Below are 17367 nucleotides of genomic sequence, written 5' to 3' on the forward strand. Positions count from 1 at the left end.
GCCCTGCTCCAGGGTCTTGTATACAAGTCCAGAGAGAGTATTGGAATGATCATGAGTCTCAGCTCACTTTTTTGCCTTCTTTTAAAAAACAAAGTCTGCACTACTTTTTCACCAATATCAAAGGGCTTTCTTTTTGTATTTTGTTCATTTGTCTAGTTGTTTTTGTCAGGAGGGCTAATCCACTACTAGTTATTCTGTAGTGATCAAAATAGAAATTTTAAAATATAAGATAATGATGATGATTATTTTGTTTTATTTACAGTATTATTTAATTAAATTGTTCCATTTGTTCATTTGTGTATTTTCAACATTTAAAATATATTGGCTTTAAATTAATTTTACCAGAGAATAATGCTGAAGTTTTTTTTAACAGAAACTTTTAAAGACAGTTATTGGATATGGCATTGAGATCATTTTTATTAAAATGATACTACACTAAGTCAATTTAATTGCAATATACTCCTTTTTTAATGCTCTTTTAAAAACATTTGTAATCATAGCACCTAATTTATGTATTCATTTTAAGTGGGAGTATTTTGTAGCTCAGGTCTTGGCATTTGGGTTTCTCTAGTTCTTAAGTGAGAACTTCAGAAGCATATTGGCCTCCTTGAGATTTGGACTCAAGTGTCACTGTTAAGACCTGACTTTCTTAACTAAGAGAAAAAAGGTTACTCTGTTTTATTATTTAATTGTAAGTTAATCAAGACCATAAGAAAAATTCCAATGGAAATACACATGGACTTCAAAATTATAGGAACATGTGTTTGGCAAAATGTGCTTTAAGGATTGCCAAAACCCCAGATTTGGGGGTTGGGGTACAAAGTATAGTATGAGAGATCAGCAGTCCCAGCATATTAATAGGCCTCCTCTTTTCTAGACATGACCAAAATCAGTCTGAATTAGTATGAAAATCAATGTGTCAGCAGGCTTGAGTGGACCAGGACAAAGTCCTTTCCTACTCTACTGGCAAGCAGACAACTTTATTTTTATTTTTACTTTGTATTCCTTTCATTATCCATGAATAGATTATTCTAAATTTTTAGGAAAAATCCAATTAGATTATTTGACTTGTTTATGCTGTTGGGTCAATAAACAAGGTTTGACTCAGTCTCAGTTTTTCATTTTTATAATACATATATATATTTGTGTTTGACCCCAAGAGTTGTCATAAGAATTTCTCCTGAGGATGCATTTAGATCCCTTAGCTCCTGGCCTCACTTACAGTAAGCACTCAGTGTGTGAAAGCTTTCATTGTTAGTAAATAGGATCCAGTCTTGACTCGAGCAGTTCTTAGTTGCAAAAAGAGCACTAATATTCACCACATGGCTTTGGCAGTTTTTTCTCTGTTCAGGTGAACATAAAGTATATTTGCTGATGGGCCAAGGTGAAAACAATATGTAAGAGAAGGAAATGTTCATAGATTTTTCATAGACAAGAATTTCTGTAAGACAAGTCACAGACTTTTCACAGACTAGAATCACAGAGGTGGAAGTTTCCTGAAGGATCCCCTAATTGAGAACATTGACAAAGGATTGTCTGTTATTCACAGCTTATATCTTTACCCTTGACCATCTTTATGATGTGTTCATTCTTGTGAAATACAGACTTAATTAATGAAATAACTACATAGTTTTTATCTAATAGATCATTAAGGTTGTCATAGGAGACAGGAAGTACAAGAACCAAATTGACTCTCTGAGTTATAGAAACATAGATAGAGATAATCCGCACTGAAATGTGTAACTTACTTGTTGGCCACTAAAAATATAGCTCTGACATTGTGGCCTACTCTTTGTGAGTGTGTGGAATGTGTTTTTACCTTCATTTCTGGCCCCTTCAATTCTTTCCATTTTATATATTGTTTATAAACTCCTTCCATTGCAGATATGGAGGGTGACTAGAAATTCATTCATTTTACAATTAACAAAGGATGTGCATTGAGGGAGAGGTCTTTCTGGTTGTCTTTCTTGGGGACTCATATTTCTAGTTAAGTTACTACATAGATTTCTTTGTGGCTCAACGGTTTGGCAGATCTGAAAATTCTCTCTTGAAGACATCTGTTGAGTGAAGTAATGGTTTCATTGCAGACTCTTGAGTTTTTATTATAGTTTTCCTCTGAGGTTTTTTTTATTAAAGTAAAGTTGACATACAATATTATATTAGTTTCAGGTGTACAACACAGTGATTTGACATTTATATTCCATACCATGTGATCACCTCAAAAAGTCTAGTAACCATCTGTCACCAAAGTTATTATGATAACATTGACTATTTTCCCTATGCTGTGCATTACATATACATGACATTTTTCTTTAACTGGAGGTTTGTACATCTTATTTCCCTTCACTGTTTTCACCCATCCTTCCATCCCCTTGCCTCTGGCAACCATCGCTTTGTTCTCTGTATCTATGAGTCTGTTTCTATTTGTTTTATTGAGGTTCCACATATAAGTGAAATCATATGATATTTGTCTTTCTCTGTCTGACTTATTTCACTTAGCACAGTACTCTTTTGGTTCATCTATGTTGCTGCATATGGCAAGATTTTATTCTATTTTATGACTGAGTAATATCTTTGTGTGTATTTGTATATGTATATGTATCCATGCATCTCTCCATTATAAATCATGTTTCCATTTTCTTTTGTCTCAGGATATTTTTTTATTTCCTCCTTGATGTCATAGTTAGCCCATAGAGTGTTTTGTATCATGTTGTTTAGCCTCTACATGTTTGTGGGCTTGTTTTTTTTTACAGTTTTTTTCTTGTAACTGATTTCTAATATCATATCATTGTGATCAGAAAAGATGGGTGATATGATTTCAGTCTTCTTAAATTTATTGAGATTTGTTTTGTGGCCTAACATGTGGTTTATCCTGGAGAATATTGTTTGTGCACTTAACAACAATATGTATTTTGTTGTTTTTGGTTGGAATATTTTGTAAATATCTATTAAGTTCATCTAATCTAATGTATCATTTAAGGACAATGTTTCCTTATTGATTTTCTATCTCAGTGATGTATCCATTTATGTGAGTGGGGTATTAAAGTGCCTACTACTATTATTTGTACTATAAATCTCTCCCTTTATGTCTGTTAATAATTGTCTTATGTATTTACGTGCTCGTATGTTGGGTGTATAGATGTTTACAAGCTTTATGTCCTCTTGTTGAATTGATCTTTTTATCATTATATAATGCCTTTTTTGTCTCTTATTACAGCCTTTGTTTTAAAGTCTATTTTGTGTGATATAAGTATTTTTACCCCAGCTTTCTTTTTGTTTCAATTTGCATGAAATATCTTTTTTCATCTCTTCCAGTCTGTGTGTCTTTCAGTTAAAAGTGAGTCTCTTTTAGACAACATATGCACAAGTCTTGTTTTTTTTTATGCAACAATTCACCCTTTGTCTTTTGATTGGAAAATTTAGTCAGTTTACATTTAAAGTAATTATTGATAGGTATGTACTTTTGCCATTTTATTAATTGCTTTCTGGTGGTTTTAGTAGGTCTTTCTTCTTTTATTCTCTTGGTCTTCTCTGTTCCTTTCTTTTTCTTTTGCTCTTTTTTCTTGTACATTGATGACTTTTTAGTGATATGCCTAGATTTCTCTCTTTATTTTTATTTTTTTATATATCTATTGTAGGTTTTTGGTTTGTGGTTACCATGAGAATCATATATTACAACCTATGTTTAGAGCACTCTATTTTTAAGTTGGTGGTTGCTTATGTTTGAATGCATTCCAAAGCACTACACTTTTTTACTGGCCTGATTTTATGTTGATGTTTTTAACATATTTTACATCTGTGTGTGCATATTCTTTAATTTATTGTTGTAGTTACACATGATCCTACTACTTTTGTCTTTTAACCTTCATATTAACTTCTTAATTGATTGATCTGCTATATTAAATAAAAGTTTGCCTTTATTAGTTGATTTTCCCCTACATTTTATTTTCACTTTTGGCCTTTTTTCCTGCTTAAAGAAATCCCTTAACATTTCTTGTTGTACTAGTTTAGTGGTGATGAACTCTTCTAGCTTTTGCTTCTCTTAGAAATTCTTTTTTTAAGGATTTTATTTATTTAATTTTAGACAGAGGGGAAAGGTGAGAGAAAGAGAGGGAGAGAAATATTAATGTGTGTTTGCCTCTTGTGTTCCCCATACTGGGGACCTGGCCTGCAACCTAGACAGGTGCCCTGACAGGGAATCAAACCAATGGCCCTTTGGTTCACAGGCCAGTGCTCAATCCACTGAACCACACCAGCCAGGGCTAGAAATTCTTTATCCTTCCTTCAATTTCGAATTACAGCAAGAATGCTGTTTAGAGCATTCTTGGTTGTAGGTTTTATCCCTTCATCATTGAATATATTGTGTGATTCTTTGCTGGCCTGCAAAATTTCTGCTGAAAATCGCCTAATAATATTACAATGTTCCCTGTAATACTAGCTGCTTTTCTCTTGTTGCTTTTAAGATTCTCTCATTGTCTTTAACATTTGGCATTTTAATTATGGTGTGTCTTGGTGTGGGCCTCTTTGGATTTATTTTGTTTGGAACACTCTGTCCTTCCTGGATTTGAATAGCTATTTTCCTCACCAGGTTGAGAATTTTTCAACCATTATTTTTCATATAAGTTTTCTGTGTCTTTCTCTCTCTCATTTCCTTCTGGGACCCCTGTGATGTGAATGTTGGTACACTTGATGTTGTTACAAAGGTTCCATAGTCTACCCTCATTTATTTATTTATTTTTTTGCTGTTCTGCTTTGTTGATCTCTACTAGCTAGTCTCCCAGATTGCTGATCCATTGTTCTGCATCTGGTGCTGATTTCCTGTCATGCATTTTTCATTTCAGTTATTATATTCTTCAGTTCTGATTGGTTCTTTTTTATATTTTTTGTCTCTTTGTTGAAGTTATCACTAAATTCCTCTAGTCTTGTACTGAATTCATTGAGCATTTCTATCACCATTGCTTTGAACTCTTTATCTGGTAGATTCCTTATCTCCATTCTGTTCTTTTTCTGGGATTCTGTCCTGACCTTTCAGTTGGAACGTATTCCTCTGTCTCCTCATTTTGGCTGTCTCTCTGTTTTTGTTTCTTTGTATTAGATGGGTCCACTGTGTCTCCCAGTCTTGAAAAAAAGGCCTTTTGTAGGAGGGATCTTGTGCATCCCAGTGACACAATCTCCCTTGCTTGCTAGAGCCAGATGCCCCAGGCATGTCCCCTTTGTGGACTGTGTGTGTCCTCCTGTTGTAGTAGAACTACAATCACTGTTGGTATTCCAGTGGGTGGGATTGACCCTCAGGTTGACTGGCTATGAGGATAGGACATACTACTTTAGGTGATCTGGTGGATGGAGGCTGGCAGCACAGAGTGGGAGCTACTCTGGGGGATCTCTGGTGCCATTGAGATCCTTGTCAGATGTGTTAGTTTGGATATTCTTAGGTGAGGCTCTGGTTGTGAGTCAAACCTGGCTGCCGGATATATCAGGTGTTGAGCCTCTTGGGAGGGGCTTCAGGATGCACTGTTGCTGGCCACAATTCCTTCTAGGCTTGGGGTGGCTTTGGAAAGGTTACTTTGTGAACCAAGGAAAACTCCTTGTGCTGGGCTTGAGCCTGCTTAATAGGAGCCACAGTGTTAGCCAGGGCTGATACTGCTAATGTCTCACTTGGGGCTCCTTGGTAAAGACTGCAGTGTGTATTGAGACTGTCTGATGCTTGGGCTGAGTTTTGTGCCACTTGAGAAAACCTGTGATGGGAGCCAAGACTGGCAGCTATGTGTGGTGGGTCTGGAGCCATTTGAGAGGCTCTGGCAAGGGCACATGGATTGGGTGAGGCTGGCTGGATCTCAGGCATGGCAGGGCAGGGTGAATGGTGTTATCCAGGTTGATGGAGAGGGACAGATTGGTGGCTGCTCACACTGGGCCAGACAAGTGAAAGGAGAGCACAACAAACGAAACAAAGGTGCCCACCAGTGCTTCTCTCCACAGAGAGTTTCCACCGATCCCTGCCCCTCCTCTGAGAATTTTTTATGTCTCTTTTTGTGGGATGGGGGGAACCCATTCATCTGTTTTACAGGGTTTCAAATTCTTTGGCTCAACATTTCCTTTTGGGGGGCCGTCTTTATTGCTGATTTTTTTGTTTCTTTGAGTCTATGACATGCCATTTGTGCTCTCTGTTTTTAGACATCAAGGCCCATGTCTCTCCCAGGTGGCTGCAGATCCAGGTTGTGGAAGGCTGAAAGAAAGTATCAGTACCTTCCTCTTTTGCATCCATGTTGGTATTTCTCTTCCTACCTCCCTTTTCTCCCCCAATCTTCTCAGTAAAATGTCTCCTTATATGTCCCTGAGTTGGCTCCAAGTTCATAGTCTCAGAGGAATTGCTTGACATGCATAAATTATGTAACATTTTTGCAAATTAAGTTTTAATTAAAACCAGGAGCTTAGAGCATCCAACTGGAAGTAGTCACAATGTTGAAAAGTGACACTGCTAGGGTGGGAGTTCAGGAGAAGGTCTGAATGGCTTTGCATCCTATTCAGATCCAAAATGAATCCTGCAGAATAGAACTTCCTTCCCTATCAGATTATCTTTAATATAAACTGATCCATGGACTGCCATGTGGACCAAAGTTGTTTCCAAGCAGGAAATACATGTGCATCATTGTGGTAGTTTTATCTGGACTTTGCCAATTTTCTTTAATTCTACCAACCTGTGTTCTCACAGGGAATAAGCAAGACTATGGACTGACTCCCCAACATTGCCAGAACTCTGGATAATTTTTCAGCAAGATGACCACCCAAAATAAGGTTAAAGAATGACAATTTAGTTGGAAACTTACTTTTCCAATACAATGCAAAGTTGAAGTCTGATGAGAAATTACTTCTTACTGTAAGAATTTTCAGAACATTATAGTGAGCAACATGTCTGGGATTTTCTCCCAGTTGATAGTCCTTAGCTATATGTAATGTGAGAATTGTTCTGGTCTGCCCATTAATAATCCACACTTTCCAGCATCCCCAAAATTGTCTACCATTGAATGAATAATTTATGAAGGTTTGCCTTTTATCCAGGCATGGATCTACTGCTGCAACAAAAAAAAACACTAGATTTTTTCATCCAAAGTTAAGTTTGAAAGATCCAATGTTTAGTTATCAATCCACTTCTTTTCTACTAAATACCATGAAGTTGCTAGTCTGCAGTGAGCACTGCAGCAGAGCTAGCCCTTTGATTGTTCAGGAATTTTGAATTTGAGTATTCTCTCTGTCTTTAACTTATTTGGATCACAGAAAAGATCCATTCATATGACCTATTTTTAAAAATTACTGGAGGACTTTTTAAGATAATAATACATAGTGTTGACTTAGGGGTGGTGAGATGAATCCTGGTCAGACAGTCAATTTTAACAACTTTCCTTGAGAGCATTTGGACTAAAATATACAGTTACCTTTAAATAAAAATTAAACTTCTTGAAAAGTTGAGAATGTATGCAGTGATTTTACTGTAAGGATGTTTATTACACGGATGTTTACAAGGATGTTTATTAATGTCATTCATGTTAGTGACAAGGTGAATACAACTCAGACAGCTAATAATAAGGAATTCTATAAATAATTTATGGCACATTTAAATAATTGAACACCATTCAGTCATTTAGCATGATGTTACCTGAGATCATCAAAGGATATTAGCATTGTAGGTGGCTTTAAAAGTTTTTTGTCTTTTTTTATATCTCCTTTTCTACAAAGAATATGCTTGTGAATTTTTTTAAAGGAACACTTCAAAAAGTCTATGTGTTGCAAAGAGGATTCATTCTGTGGAGATATATATATGTTTTATATCTATCTATATATATATGCTTTTAAACATACTGCTGGAAAAATAAGTTAAAGTTCAATCTATACCCCAAAGCAGATGTTGAGAAATCACTAATAAATTGTCTATGGCAATGATTTTCAACCTTTCTCATCTCATGGCATATATAAACTAATTACTAAAATTTTGTGGCTCACCAAAATGTATATTATATTTTTCCTAATATGACAAAAATAGGTATAATTTTGATTCATTCACACTGGATGGCTATTTTTGTGTTGTCTGTTTTCACCTTTTTATTTGACAATCCAAGGGAAAAGAAGCCAGAGTCCCTGGCATTGCATGTTTCAAAAACTCTTGTGGCCCACTGGCTGAAACTGGTTGATCAATGATCAGGTGAGATAACACCCAAACTGATAAAAGCAAGACAATTTGGAATACATAGATGTCATTCTCCCTATGAGTCTTTCTAACAAGGTTTGAAGGACTGATAGGATATGAAGCAAAAATTTTAATGAAGACTTGAAGAATTTTAAAGTGGAAAATTCACTTACATTTATTTTCTTTTACCAGCCCTGTGTTCTCTTCTTGCACTCTGCAAGGTTTCTGTCTCTGCCACCTCTTCCGGTTTCTGTTCCGTCATTAGCACTGCCATGATGAGGGACTAATGGGAGCCACAAGACTTGGGCAGTCGCCTCAATTAGGGATTGTAGAATGAGCAACAGGATGTTTGCACTTAAGGAGAAAGAGAAGGAATATGGAGTAAAGAAAGTAGACTGCCACTCATGTAAAGACCGAAGGAGAAGGAGGTTCTCAGAGAAAGAGAATGACATGGAGATACCCTTTTTCTCCTGACTTATCTAATACCATCAGAAAGACCAAAAATAGCTTCCAGACTTGTGAGAAATGATGCCCTATATGTACTTCAGGAACTTTTACACACTGCATTAGAAATTTTTTGAGGAAATTACTTCTGAGAAATTTTGAGACTGAGCAAACAGTACAGAAATATTTTGATATATCCCTTGATTTGTACAAATAAATTTTAATCATAACAGCCATGGCATGTCACTGGAGCTGGCCAGCAGCAGTATATATGGGAATAATGAAAGACTCAGTTGATTCAGGATGCCCCCATGGCTCATACTAAGCTGGAAGTGACTGGAAGTTAAGTCACATGACACTCACATGACATGGGACTCACATGACATCATTGGCATTGAACTGTAGCCATCTCACTACTCTGTCTTCCCTGGTGTTGGCTTCCCTCTCAGGCCCCTTTCAATGTCCCCAGCAGTACAGACTGTAGTTTGGAGAGGAAAGGGAAGAGGAAAAAATGATGAGAGGGGTGTAATTTTTGGCTTAGGTTAGTTTAGGTCACACGTCCACTTTGAGCTAATTGCTATGGCTATGGAAGAGTGACAAGTGGATTGAGTTAGGCCTGGGCACTGTCCACATCATGGGGCTTGGAGCAGAACTGGCCCAGAGCATGGGGACTACTACACAAGAAAGGGGTTGATGATGAAAGCAAAGAGAAACATGCCCACTGTGAAAGTCACACTCTGCTGAATGCAGCTTATTCAGTCCTTATCACTGCTTCACATAAGCCACTGTGAAGAAGGGATGCCCCATTGCGGGGGATTGTGATCCCAGTATGTGGCTCATCTGTGGGCCATGCCGTAGTTGTTGTTAGTATAAACTTAAAACTAGTATAAACCCTAAAAACTCGAGGTTACAAAGTCAAGGGGTAAAAGCAGCAACCATTACTTGCCAGCAGCTTTAGTAGATTCTGAACATGTATTTAACTTAATCCTTGCACTAATCCCATGAGATAGTATTATTTTGTTGCCTAAGTTCTTACAGCTGGGAAGTGGTAGATGTTGGATTTGCAACCTGGCTTACCAAACTCCGAGGCCCTCCCTCCTTCCTTCATTCCTTTACTCCTGCTTCCTTGTCTTCTTTCCTTTCTTCCTATCCCTACATCCTTTTTCTTTTCTCCCTTTCTTTTTTTAGTTTCTTTCTTTTCTTTCCTCCTTCCTCTTTCCTTCATCCATCTTTCTTTTCCTTTCTTTTTTTCTTTTCTATTTCTCTCCCTGCCTTGAACAAATATGTACTACCATATTTTTTGGACTGTAAGACTCATCTCCCCCACCCCACGCCAAGTTTGGGAGGAATAATGGTTGTTAATGCTGCTGTTGAGTTCTGTTTACATTTACATTGGTGAAATACTATGTTATTGATGTTATTAAATATTTCACCACACTTTTTGCTTCAAATTTTTTTTCCTATTTTCCTCCTCTAAAACCTAGGTGTGTCTTATGGTCTGAAAAATATGGTACATTCTTACCAAGGACCAGATACAGTACATATCTAGTCCCTGGTTTAAAACAAACAAACAAACAAAAAAAAAAACAATGAATGAGATGGATATGGCCCCTGGATGGATTTAAGTTCTTAGGTGGAGAGGTAACAACTAAGTAAATAAGAAGATTACAAAATACAATGAATGCTGAGACAGGAATAAATAAGATGATGTCATAGAAAAACACTTGGGTTGATATAGGGGCTCCTATCAGAGGAAGTGTCATCAGAGCTGAAATCTGACAGATGGATAGGAATCAGTGAGGTGGGGGTCGTGGGGGGTGTCATGGGATTGGCATGGACAAGGGACAGAGAATCAGTCAATCAGAGATTGCCACACAAAGGCTTTGAGGCAAGCAAGCAAGACTTGGACAACAGGGCTGGCAAAGTACAGGCTTATGTCATTAGATCAATCTGGATGCAGTAAAGAGAAAGGACTGGGGGGAGGAATGAAAGCAAGGAGACAGATGGGCAACAATGGTGACTTGTGTGGGGTGGCAGGAGTGGGTGGATGTAGGACAGAACCTGTATCTCCAAATCTCATCTCATCGTAGACCTTTCCCCCCTTGGCATAGTTTTTGGAGTTTGAGCCAATTAACAGAATTGCCTCTTATTTATAGAGGAGTAGGGATATTTACCCACATGGCTTAATGAAGAAGAATGGAAGATTATAAATGCAAACATGCACAAGGAAAAAAATGAACACAAAGAACCTTTGCAGCAAGCAGGGATGTATTGCTCATTCATAAGGCCTGAGGCAAAGGGCCAGTTTTACAAATGGAATAAACATATGTAGGCCAGGCTTTTTTTTTTTTAACTCAGTTGGCAAGAAACTACTTTGTTTCCTATTTGGTCTTTACATATTTTATAGTGAAATGTGTTGTTTTGATCAGTAGATCTTTAATTGGAGTTTTATTTTTGAAAAACAGTCCACTCAATTCTGGAACTTGGCTGAGCAAGAGTAACGAGTGAGTGTCCCCTCAGTTGTCCCCATGGCTCTGCTTGGAACCCTGAGAGAGAAACAAAGTATATAAGGAAAGTTAAAACAAAGTATTCCCTTTCCTTGGTGGAGGCACTGTCTCTTTTTGAAACGTCTTATTTAGTGTCAGGGACTCAGGGTATACTCTGATCTCCTTCTACTCACCTGCAGTGACCCTCACAACTCCTCTCGTGGCCCACCGTGCAACCCCCCCCCCACTTCCTAGGTGGCCTTGTCTGCCCACTGACAGTGACCACATGGCCTACCCTACACCTCTGCCTGAAAGTCTCAGAGACACCCTAAAATTACCAATTTTAGACAAAAGTGAACTTTGTGTATTTTTCTGTCATACATGCTTCTCCCATAGTCTTTCTCTTCTTTGTAAGTTAACTTGGGCCAAATACCTTGGACACACACTTGATGTCTCTTCTTCTCTCTGTTGTCATCCAGTCCATCATCTCTACTCTCAAATAGATCTAGGGTCAGACCGCTGCCTGCCACCTCTCCCCCCAACACCTTGATCCAGTTTTATATCCTCTCTCATCTAGATTCTTTAATAGTCTTCTCACTAATTCCCTTTCTCAAATCCTATCTTTGCTGCTCTGGAGGTGTGACCTTGTAGTTGTATCATCTGCAAAACTAGGATAATAATAGAATTTTCTTAATAAGATTTTTATGAGTTTTCAATAAATATAGGTAAAGTACTTAGAATGGTGGATAGCATGTCATAGCTATTATAATTGCCCGCCATTTCTACTGTCCTCAACATCCTAGTGTGTGTTTTCCATCCTCACGATAACCTCATGGTCCAGAGTAACTGCTAGTGCACCAGTCATTCTTTCTCCCTTCCTGGCAGCAGAATGGATGGAGTTCTTTAATGACAGTATTTGGAAAAGCCATATCCATGGATATCTCATTGGCCACATCTAGATCAGCCATACTTAGCTCTAATAGGGTCATGCTGCTGAGCCTGGCTAAAAGTTGGGATTCTGTTATGAAAAAGGGCAGAATGTCAGTTACTGCAACCAGCAGTAACTATGCTATGAATAGGATGTGCATGTTATAATGAGGACTTATGATATGTGAAGTCAGAGAAGGCTTCTCTGTGATAGTGAGAACTGACCAGAGAAGTGGAAGTATTTCCTAGACAAAGGGGGGGGGGGGTGGGTGTGTAGAAGGAGAGTTCAAGGAGGAGGAAAGAGCAAGTGTCAATGTGTGTGACAGGAGAGGAAGTGGTAAATATTTGGGCTATATCACACATCATGTGTCACATGCTGAGAGACATGATAGGCTGGACTCCCTGTCCTCCATCTAGACTGTCCCATAAATAACAGGTGCCAGGATTACTCACTGCACCTTTCTCACATGGAAGATGCCCAGATGGAATGGCCTGAGAGGTTCCCCAAACCCTTCAGGAGCCTAGGTTGGTGCTAGCACCCTTGGTCTGCATGAGAAACAGTATCTTGATCCTGAGAGTTAAAGCAGAAGTAGGCTGCAGAGAGACTTGACTTTGACCCTTAGCTCAAGCACTTCCTGGCTGGGTGAACTTGTACTTAGCCATTCTAAATACAGTTGACTGTTAAACAGTGCAGGAGTCCTGGGTGCCAACTTCAACAACACCCCCCTCCACATACCTGCACAGTCAAAAATCCACGTATAACTTTGGACCCTCCTAATAGTGACCAGAGCCTCACTGATAACATAAACAGTCAAGTAACACATATTTTATTATGTGCATGTTATATGTATTATATATTATACTCTTACAATAAAGTAAGCTAGAGGAAAGAAAATGTTATTAAGAAAATCATAAGGAATAAAAATAATACTTACAGCATTTATTTGAAAACATTCATGAATAAGTGGACTCATGTAGTTCAAACCCATGTTGCTCAAGGATGAAATATATTATCAATTCACCATTTATAAACTGAAGATGACACTAATATTTAACCAAGAGGTCCACTCTGAATACCAGCATTGCTCAAGTTAGTAAAGCACTTAACCAAGTACCTGGTCCATTGAGGATGTTCACTAAAGAGTGGCCATTTCTATTATCACTACCACCTTCACCTTTATCACTTTACTCTCCTTCCTCTTCTCTTGAATGACACATCCTCAGTCTTCCTGTGTTTCAATATGAGTTGTCCCATGGTTGCATCCTGCACCCAGTTTTTCTCTAGGTGTTAATGTCAAGCACACAGCACACCACATCTTATTCCCTTCTTTACCCTTCCTTTTAGGAAGTGACTGGAGGATGTATACAGTTGGGTGTAGAATCATCCAGTCTGGGAGCATTTGGCTTGGAAGGAACCTGCAGTCACCTGTGCAGACCTTTCTGTAGTGAGTGAGGAAACAGACTCAGAGAGGTGAAATTCAGTTGACAGTGCCTGACAAGGTGGCCACAGGATGATGGGAAGTTTGCAGGCTGGTTTTATGCACATCCGTGGGTCAGTGAGATAATCTGTACAGATACAGAAACCCATGCCAGGCACACAGGAGGCTGAGAGTTTCATATCTATTCTCCCGGCCAAGATATTTATTTTTCTCTTGAAAGTCATCTTTTTGGGTTACCAACATGTGTGTGGGTGTGGGGTGGGATGTGGATTCAAGGCATTTACCTCATTATCTTTCTCTGGCATCCACCCTAGGTATACCCTAGGAAGAAGTTACCTTCTTTAACAAGGAGAGCACCAGTCACAGGCGCAGCTTAGAGAACTTCATAGAGACTTACAGTACATACAGGGATAGTACCCTTCTTATGCTCTTATGGAACTTGTGACCTTGTAGGAGGAAGACACTAAAGAAATAAATTACATAAATATCATAGATGTGCTCAGAACAAAAAAGAAAAAGTATGATAAGACCTTTAGAGATCATTGTGTCCAGAAATATATTTTTGCTCTGTCTTATTTTTCAGCTCACAACAGACATTGCTAATTGGTTATTACATTCTTTCTAACAAAATTCAGACATAACTTCAGAATTCTTCTCAACATGGCCTTCCAGACAGCAATTGCTAATCAGCCAGACTTGGCTCTCAAGGCAAAACCTACTGGCCATCCAAGATCTGGCCCATTTCCCTGCTCTTCCTTCACCATCCCATTTTACAGACAAGCACCTTGGCCAGAGGCTGGAAGGCATGTGCCTCAAGGCTCCAGCCAGAGGTAAAGGTAGACCCAGTGTCCAGCTGGTCTGGCTCCCAGCTGGGGGCTCTGCACACTGTTTGTGAATGTTGAGTGAATGATATGTCCTCCAGAGAGCCGATTCCTAAGCAGTAGCATCTGTGGCTGCCAGTGATCCAATCTAAATTTGTTATGTTCTATTCTGGGGCTCCTTTTCCGAGGTCCAACCTGTTTAGGGTATTGCAAGCTGTAATTTGTGTTATTTAAAAGCTCCGATAGGAAAGTCGCTCTTTGTTCTCCTGAGTTATTTCTTGAGGAAAATATATGTTTTGTGGAAAGTTTGAGGGCAGCCTTAAACTGAGGACATCACCACAAAGGCCTAGTCTTTCATTTTCCTTCCCAGGATTTCTTCTCATGTACTTAAATGGGTGAGTCAAAAAGTGGTGTTTTTGCTCCCCTAAGATAAAACCTCCAGAAAGAGAGCAAGAGAGAAGGTCAGCTCTCTCTTCAAAGAGGCCTGTGAAGTCTGGCAGTTTGTATAGGACTTAACTTTGCTATTTATTTTATAGTTCCTCAAACATTTTTAAAACTCGAGGCCCCCTGTGCATTTCATATGACATAAGCTGTGATTCAACACAAATGCTTTCCTAAGGAAACCCACATTTATCATCCCCCTAATGTTCACGTCTCCAAGGTTTCTTTTCCATTGTGTGAAAAGGTGTTTAATATTTAAGAGACTTTTCTTTAAGTCATTCCTCATTTTAGGCTCAATTTCTCACTTCTTGATAAATTTTTTTTCTGACCTCTTGAGCAGCACTGGAGGAACTTGTGAACTTCCTTGTTGAATAATGGTAGCCATAACTGGGAGAAAAGGGTTAGAAAGACATGCTTGTATTCCTGTTTTCTTAAATTGGGAGACCTTTCAGGATAAAAATTGGAAAATGGGTGTTAGAGAGGTTGAGGTCTTCTCCTCATGGAAATTCTTCAGATGGTTCTGCAGAAGTCCCTGAGATCTAAGACACCTTATTGGTATGGGTTTGTCCCTTCTGCCCTTTGCTGGGCTCCATACACATGGTCAGAGCCTTAGGGTGGGTTCAAGAAAGCCCTGGTCTTAGTGCACAGGGGGAGAGAGCATTCTTCCAGGATAAAAAGAATGGGGAAGGAAGAAGATCCAAATGGGGACCCTAGGATGCTAGTTTAGTTGTCTTGCATCTTCTACTGTTTCTTATGTTATAAACCCTAGAGACAGAAAGTCTGTGGTCACAATTTTCAAGTGTTTGTAGTTGTTTCAAGTCTTTACTAATGTAAGAGTTGAGTTGAATATGTATGTTCTAAAGTCAGGCAACCCAGGTTTTCAATTTGTTACCTATAGGACATTGTATGATTACTTAGCTTCTAATTTCCATTTTATTTTTCATTTGTAAAATGGGGATAATAAGAGTACCTAATATTGGGCTGCTATGACTTCATTTGATAATATGAATAAAGGGCTTAACACAGTGCCTGATGACAAGTTCACAATCAACAAATGGTAATCTCTAAGATGAGAAGTATATCTTGAAAATGAAGTAATTCCTAGATTTGTTATTTATATATGGGTAATATTAATCCCACTCCAGATTAGAAAAATGTGCTTTTTAAAATACTGCATGCTATAATGGCAGTCACAAATGCTGTGTCATTAAACCACAGCCTAATAGTCTCACTGCAGAAAAATAGACAAATACATCTTGTCAGTGTTCATCTTTTTACATACATCCATAACTTTAGTTCCCTGCCTGTGCCATTGTGAAAGCTATTATGTCTTATTTCATGGGTCGACTGACTGCCTTTTTGTTGTTCTTAGAATATCAGCTTTACTTCAAATGCACAAATTCTTGTGCATGCTTCCTTAACCACCAATAAAAGGGAACAGTTAATGTGCTACAAAGCAAGAAAAATGGACTTTAAAAGCATAGCCTACTTCTAATGATCTCACCTATATGTGCATCAGGTTTCTCAACTTTCATACCATTGACAGATGGACAAGGTAGTACTAAGCCCTGGTTTCTAACCACTAGAGACAAATAGCTGTTGCTCCTTGCCCCTGCCCAACCCCAAGTGTGTCCAGACAGCCCTCCTCCATTGGAAACTGTTAGTATGCAGGAAGGAGGAATTGGATATTGGAAGTGTGTGTTTTGGGCTATTGCACAGAACCTCAGGTCCAGCTGTGCAGGAGGTTACCAAACTGCCAAGGCATAGTAATTCCCGAAATCCATGCTCTCACATTATCTGTTGATACTACAGATTCAGACAGCAGGTGACATAATCAGCACTGAAGTTTTATTTTGGGAAATGACTTGGCTTTAGTTTTATTTTCCTCTTTTTCTCTCAGTTGTGGTCTTTCCTTTGCCAATAGCAGATGAACAAAGTTTTACAGTTAATCGTAACTTCTTATATAATGATTGCTTTTTTCTTTTTTGTTTTCTCTTTATTTTTCAGCTCCCTCAGGCGCAAAAGGTAAACTCTTTTCCATCACTTTCCAGTCATCCCCAGAACTCACGAGTTGTGCATGTCTTCATGGCCTTGTGCACTCAGTCCTGTTCGTGACCAGTGAAATGGTTTTCCTCTTACAGCTTTAGAAGCCTGGAGTTGGACAGGCACAGAAAGGCCCACAAAGTCAGCTGTCTACTGTCTCCCTACCAAGTTAGTTCCACCAGAGAACCCTGTAGTGGCCAGTGGTTTGGGGGAAAATCTATGCCCAACCATTTTGCTAAGAATTCTCAAATAATAGGTCAAGGGTGAGTTTGGCACATTCCTTCAAGGAGCATTCCAGATCTTCCCTGGGATACTTTCCTAGAGAGACCCAATGATCGAGTTTAAATTCTGGGCTCTGAAGCCAAATCTCTGAAAACTCCCCTTGGGTTTTATTAATTGGAAAAATCAACAGCTCCTTCTCTTATCTTGTCACCCATACCACTCAGGGAGCATTAGAGCAGAGTTCCTGCCAATGGCCACACCCTTTCACTGGTCCTCATTGTCTGTCTGAGATTATTTGATTCCCCCATCTAGAATGTTCTCTGTCCAGAAAGATTTCATGTGGCTGTGGTGCTGGCTTTGCTGTA

The 17367-nt window shown here is 38.7% G+C and overlaps 1 protein-coding gene across 3 annotated transcripts in view; it reads left to right on the top strand.

The window, feature by feature from the left end:
• The window catches only part of CACNA2D3 (calcium voltage-gated channel auxiliary subunit alpha2delta 3), an 857676-nt gene that overhangs the window by 591956 nt on the left and 248353 nt on the right, over positions 1–17367 (top strand). For 2 of the 3 annotated variants that reach the window (XM_045832366.1, XM_045832368.1), the window contains one exon: positions 16745–16762. The exons of the other annotated variant lie outside the window; for it this stretch is intronic. In XM_045832366.1, coding sequence (XP_045688322.1) covers positions 16745–16762 — 18 coding nt within the window. The remainder of the gene's footprint in view (positions 1–16744; positions 16763–17367) is intronic. 3 annotated transcript variants of the gene reach the window in all.

This window comes from Phyllostomus hastatus, unplaced genomic scaffold, assembly GCF_019186645.2.
Source record: "Phyllostomus hastatus isolate PE091 unplaced genomic scaffold, TTU_PhHast_1.1 phas_contig_16, whole genome shotgun sequence".
In the NCBI taxonomy this organism is placed as follows: domain Eukaryota; kingdom Metazoa; phylum Chordata; class Mammalia; order Chiroptera; family Phyllostomidae; genus Phyllostomus; species Phyllostomus hastatus.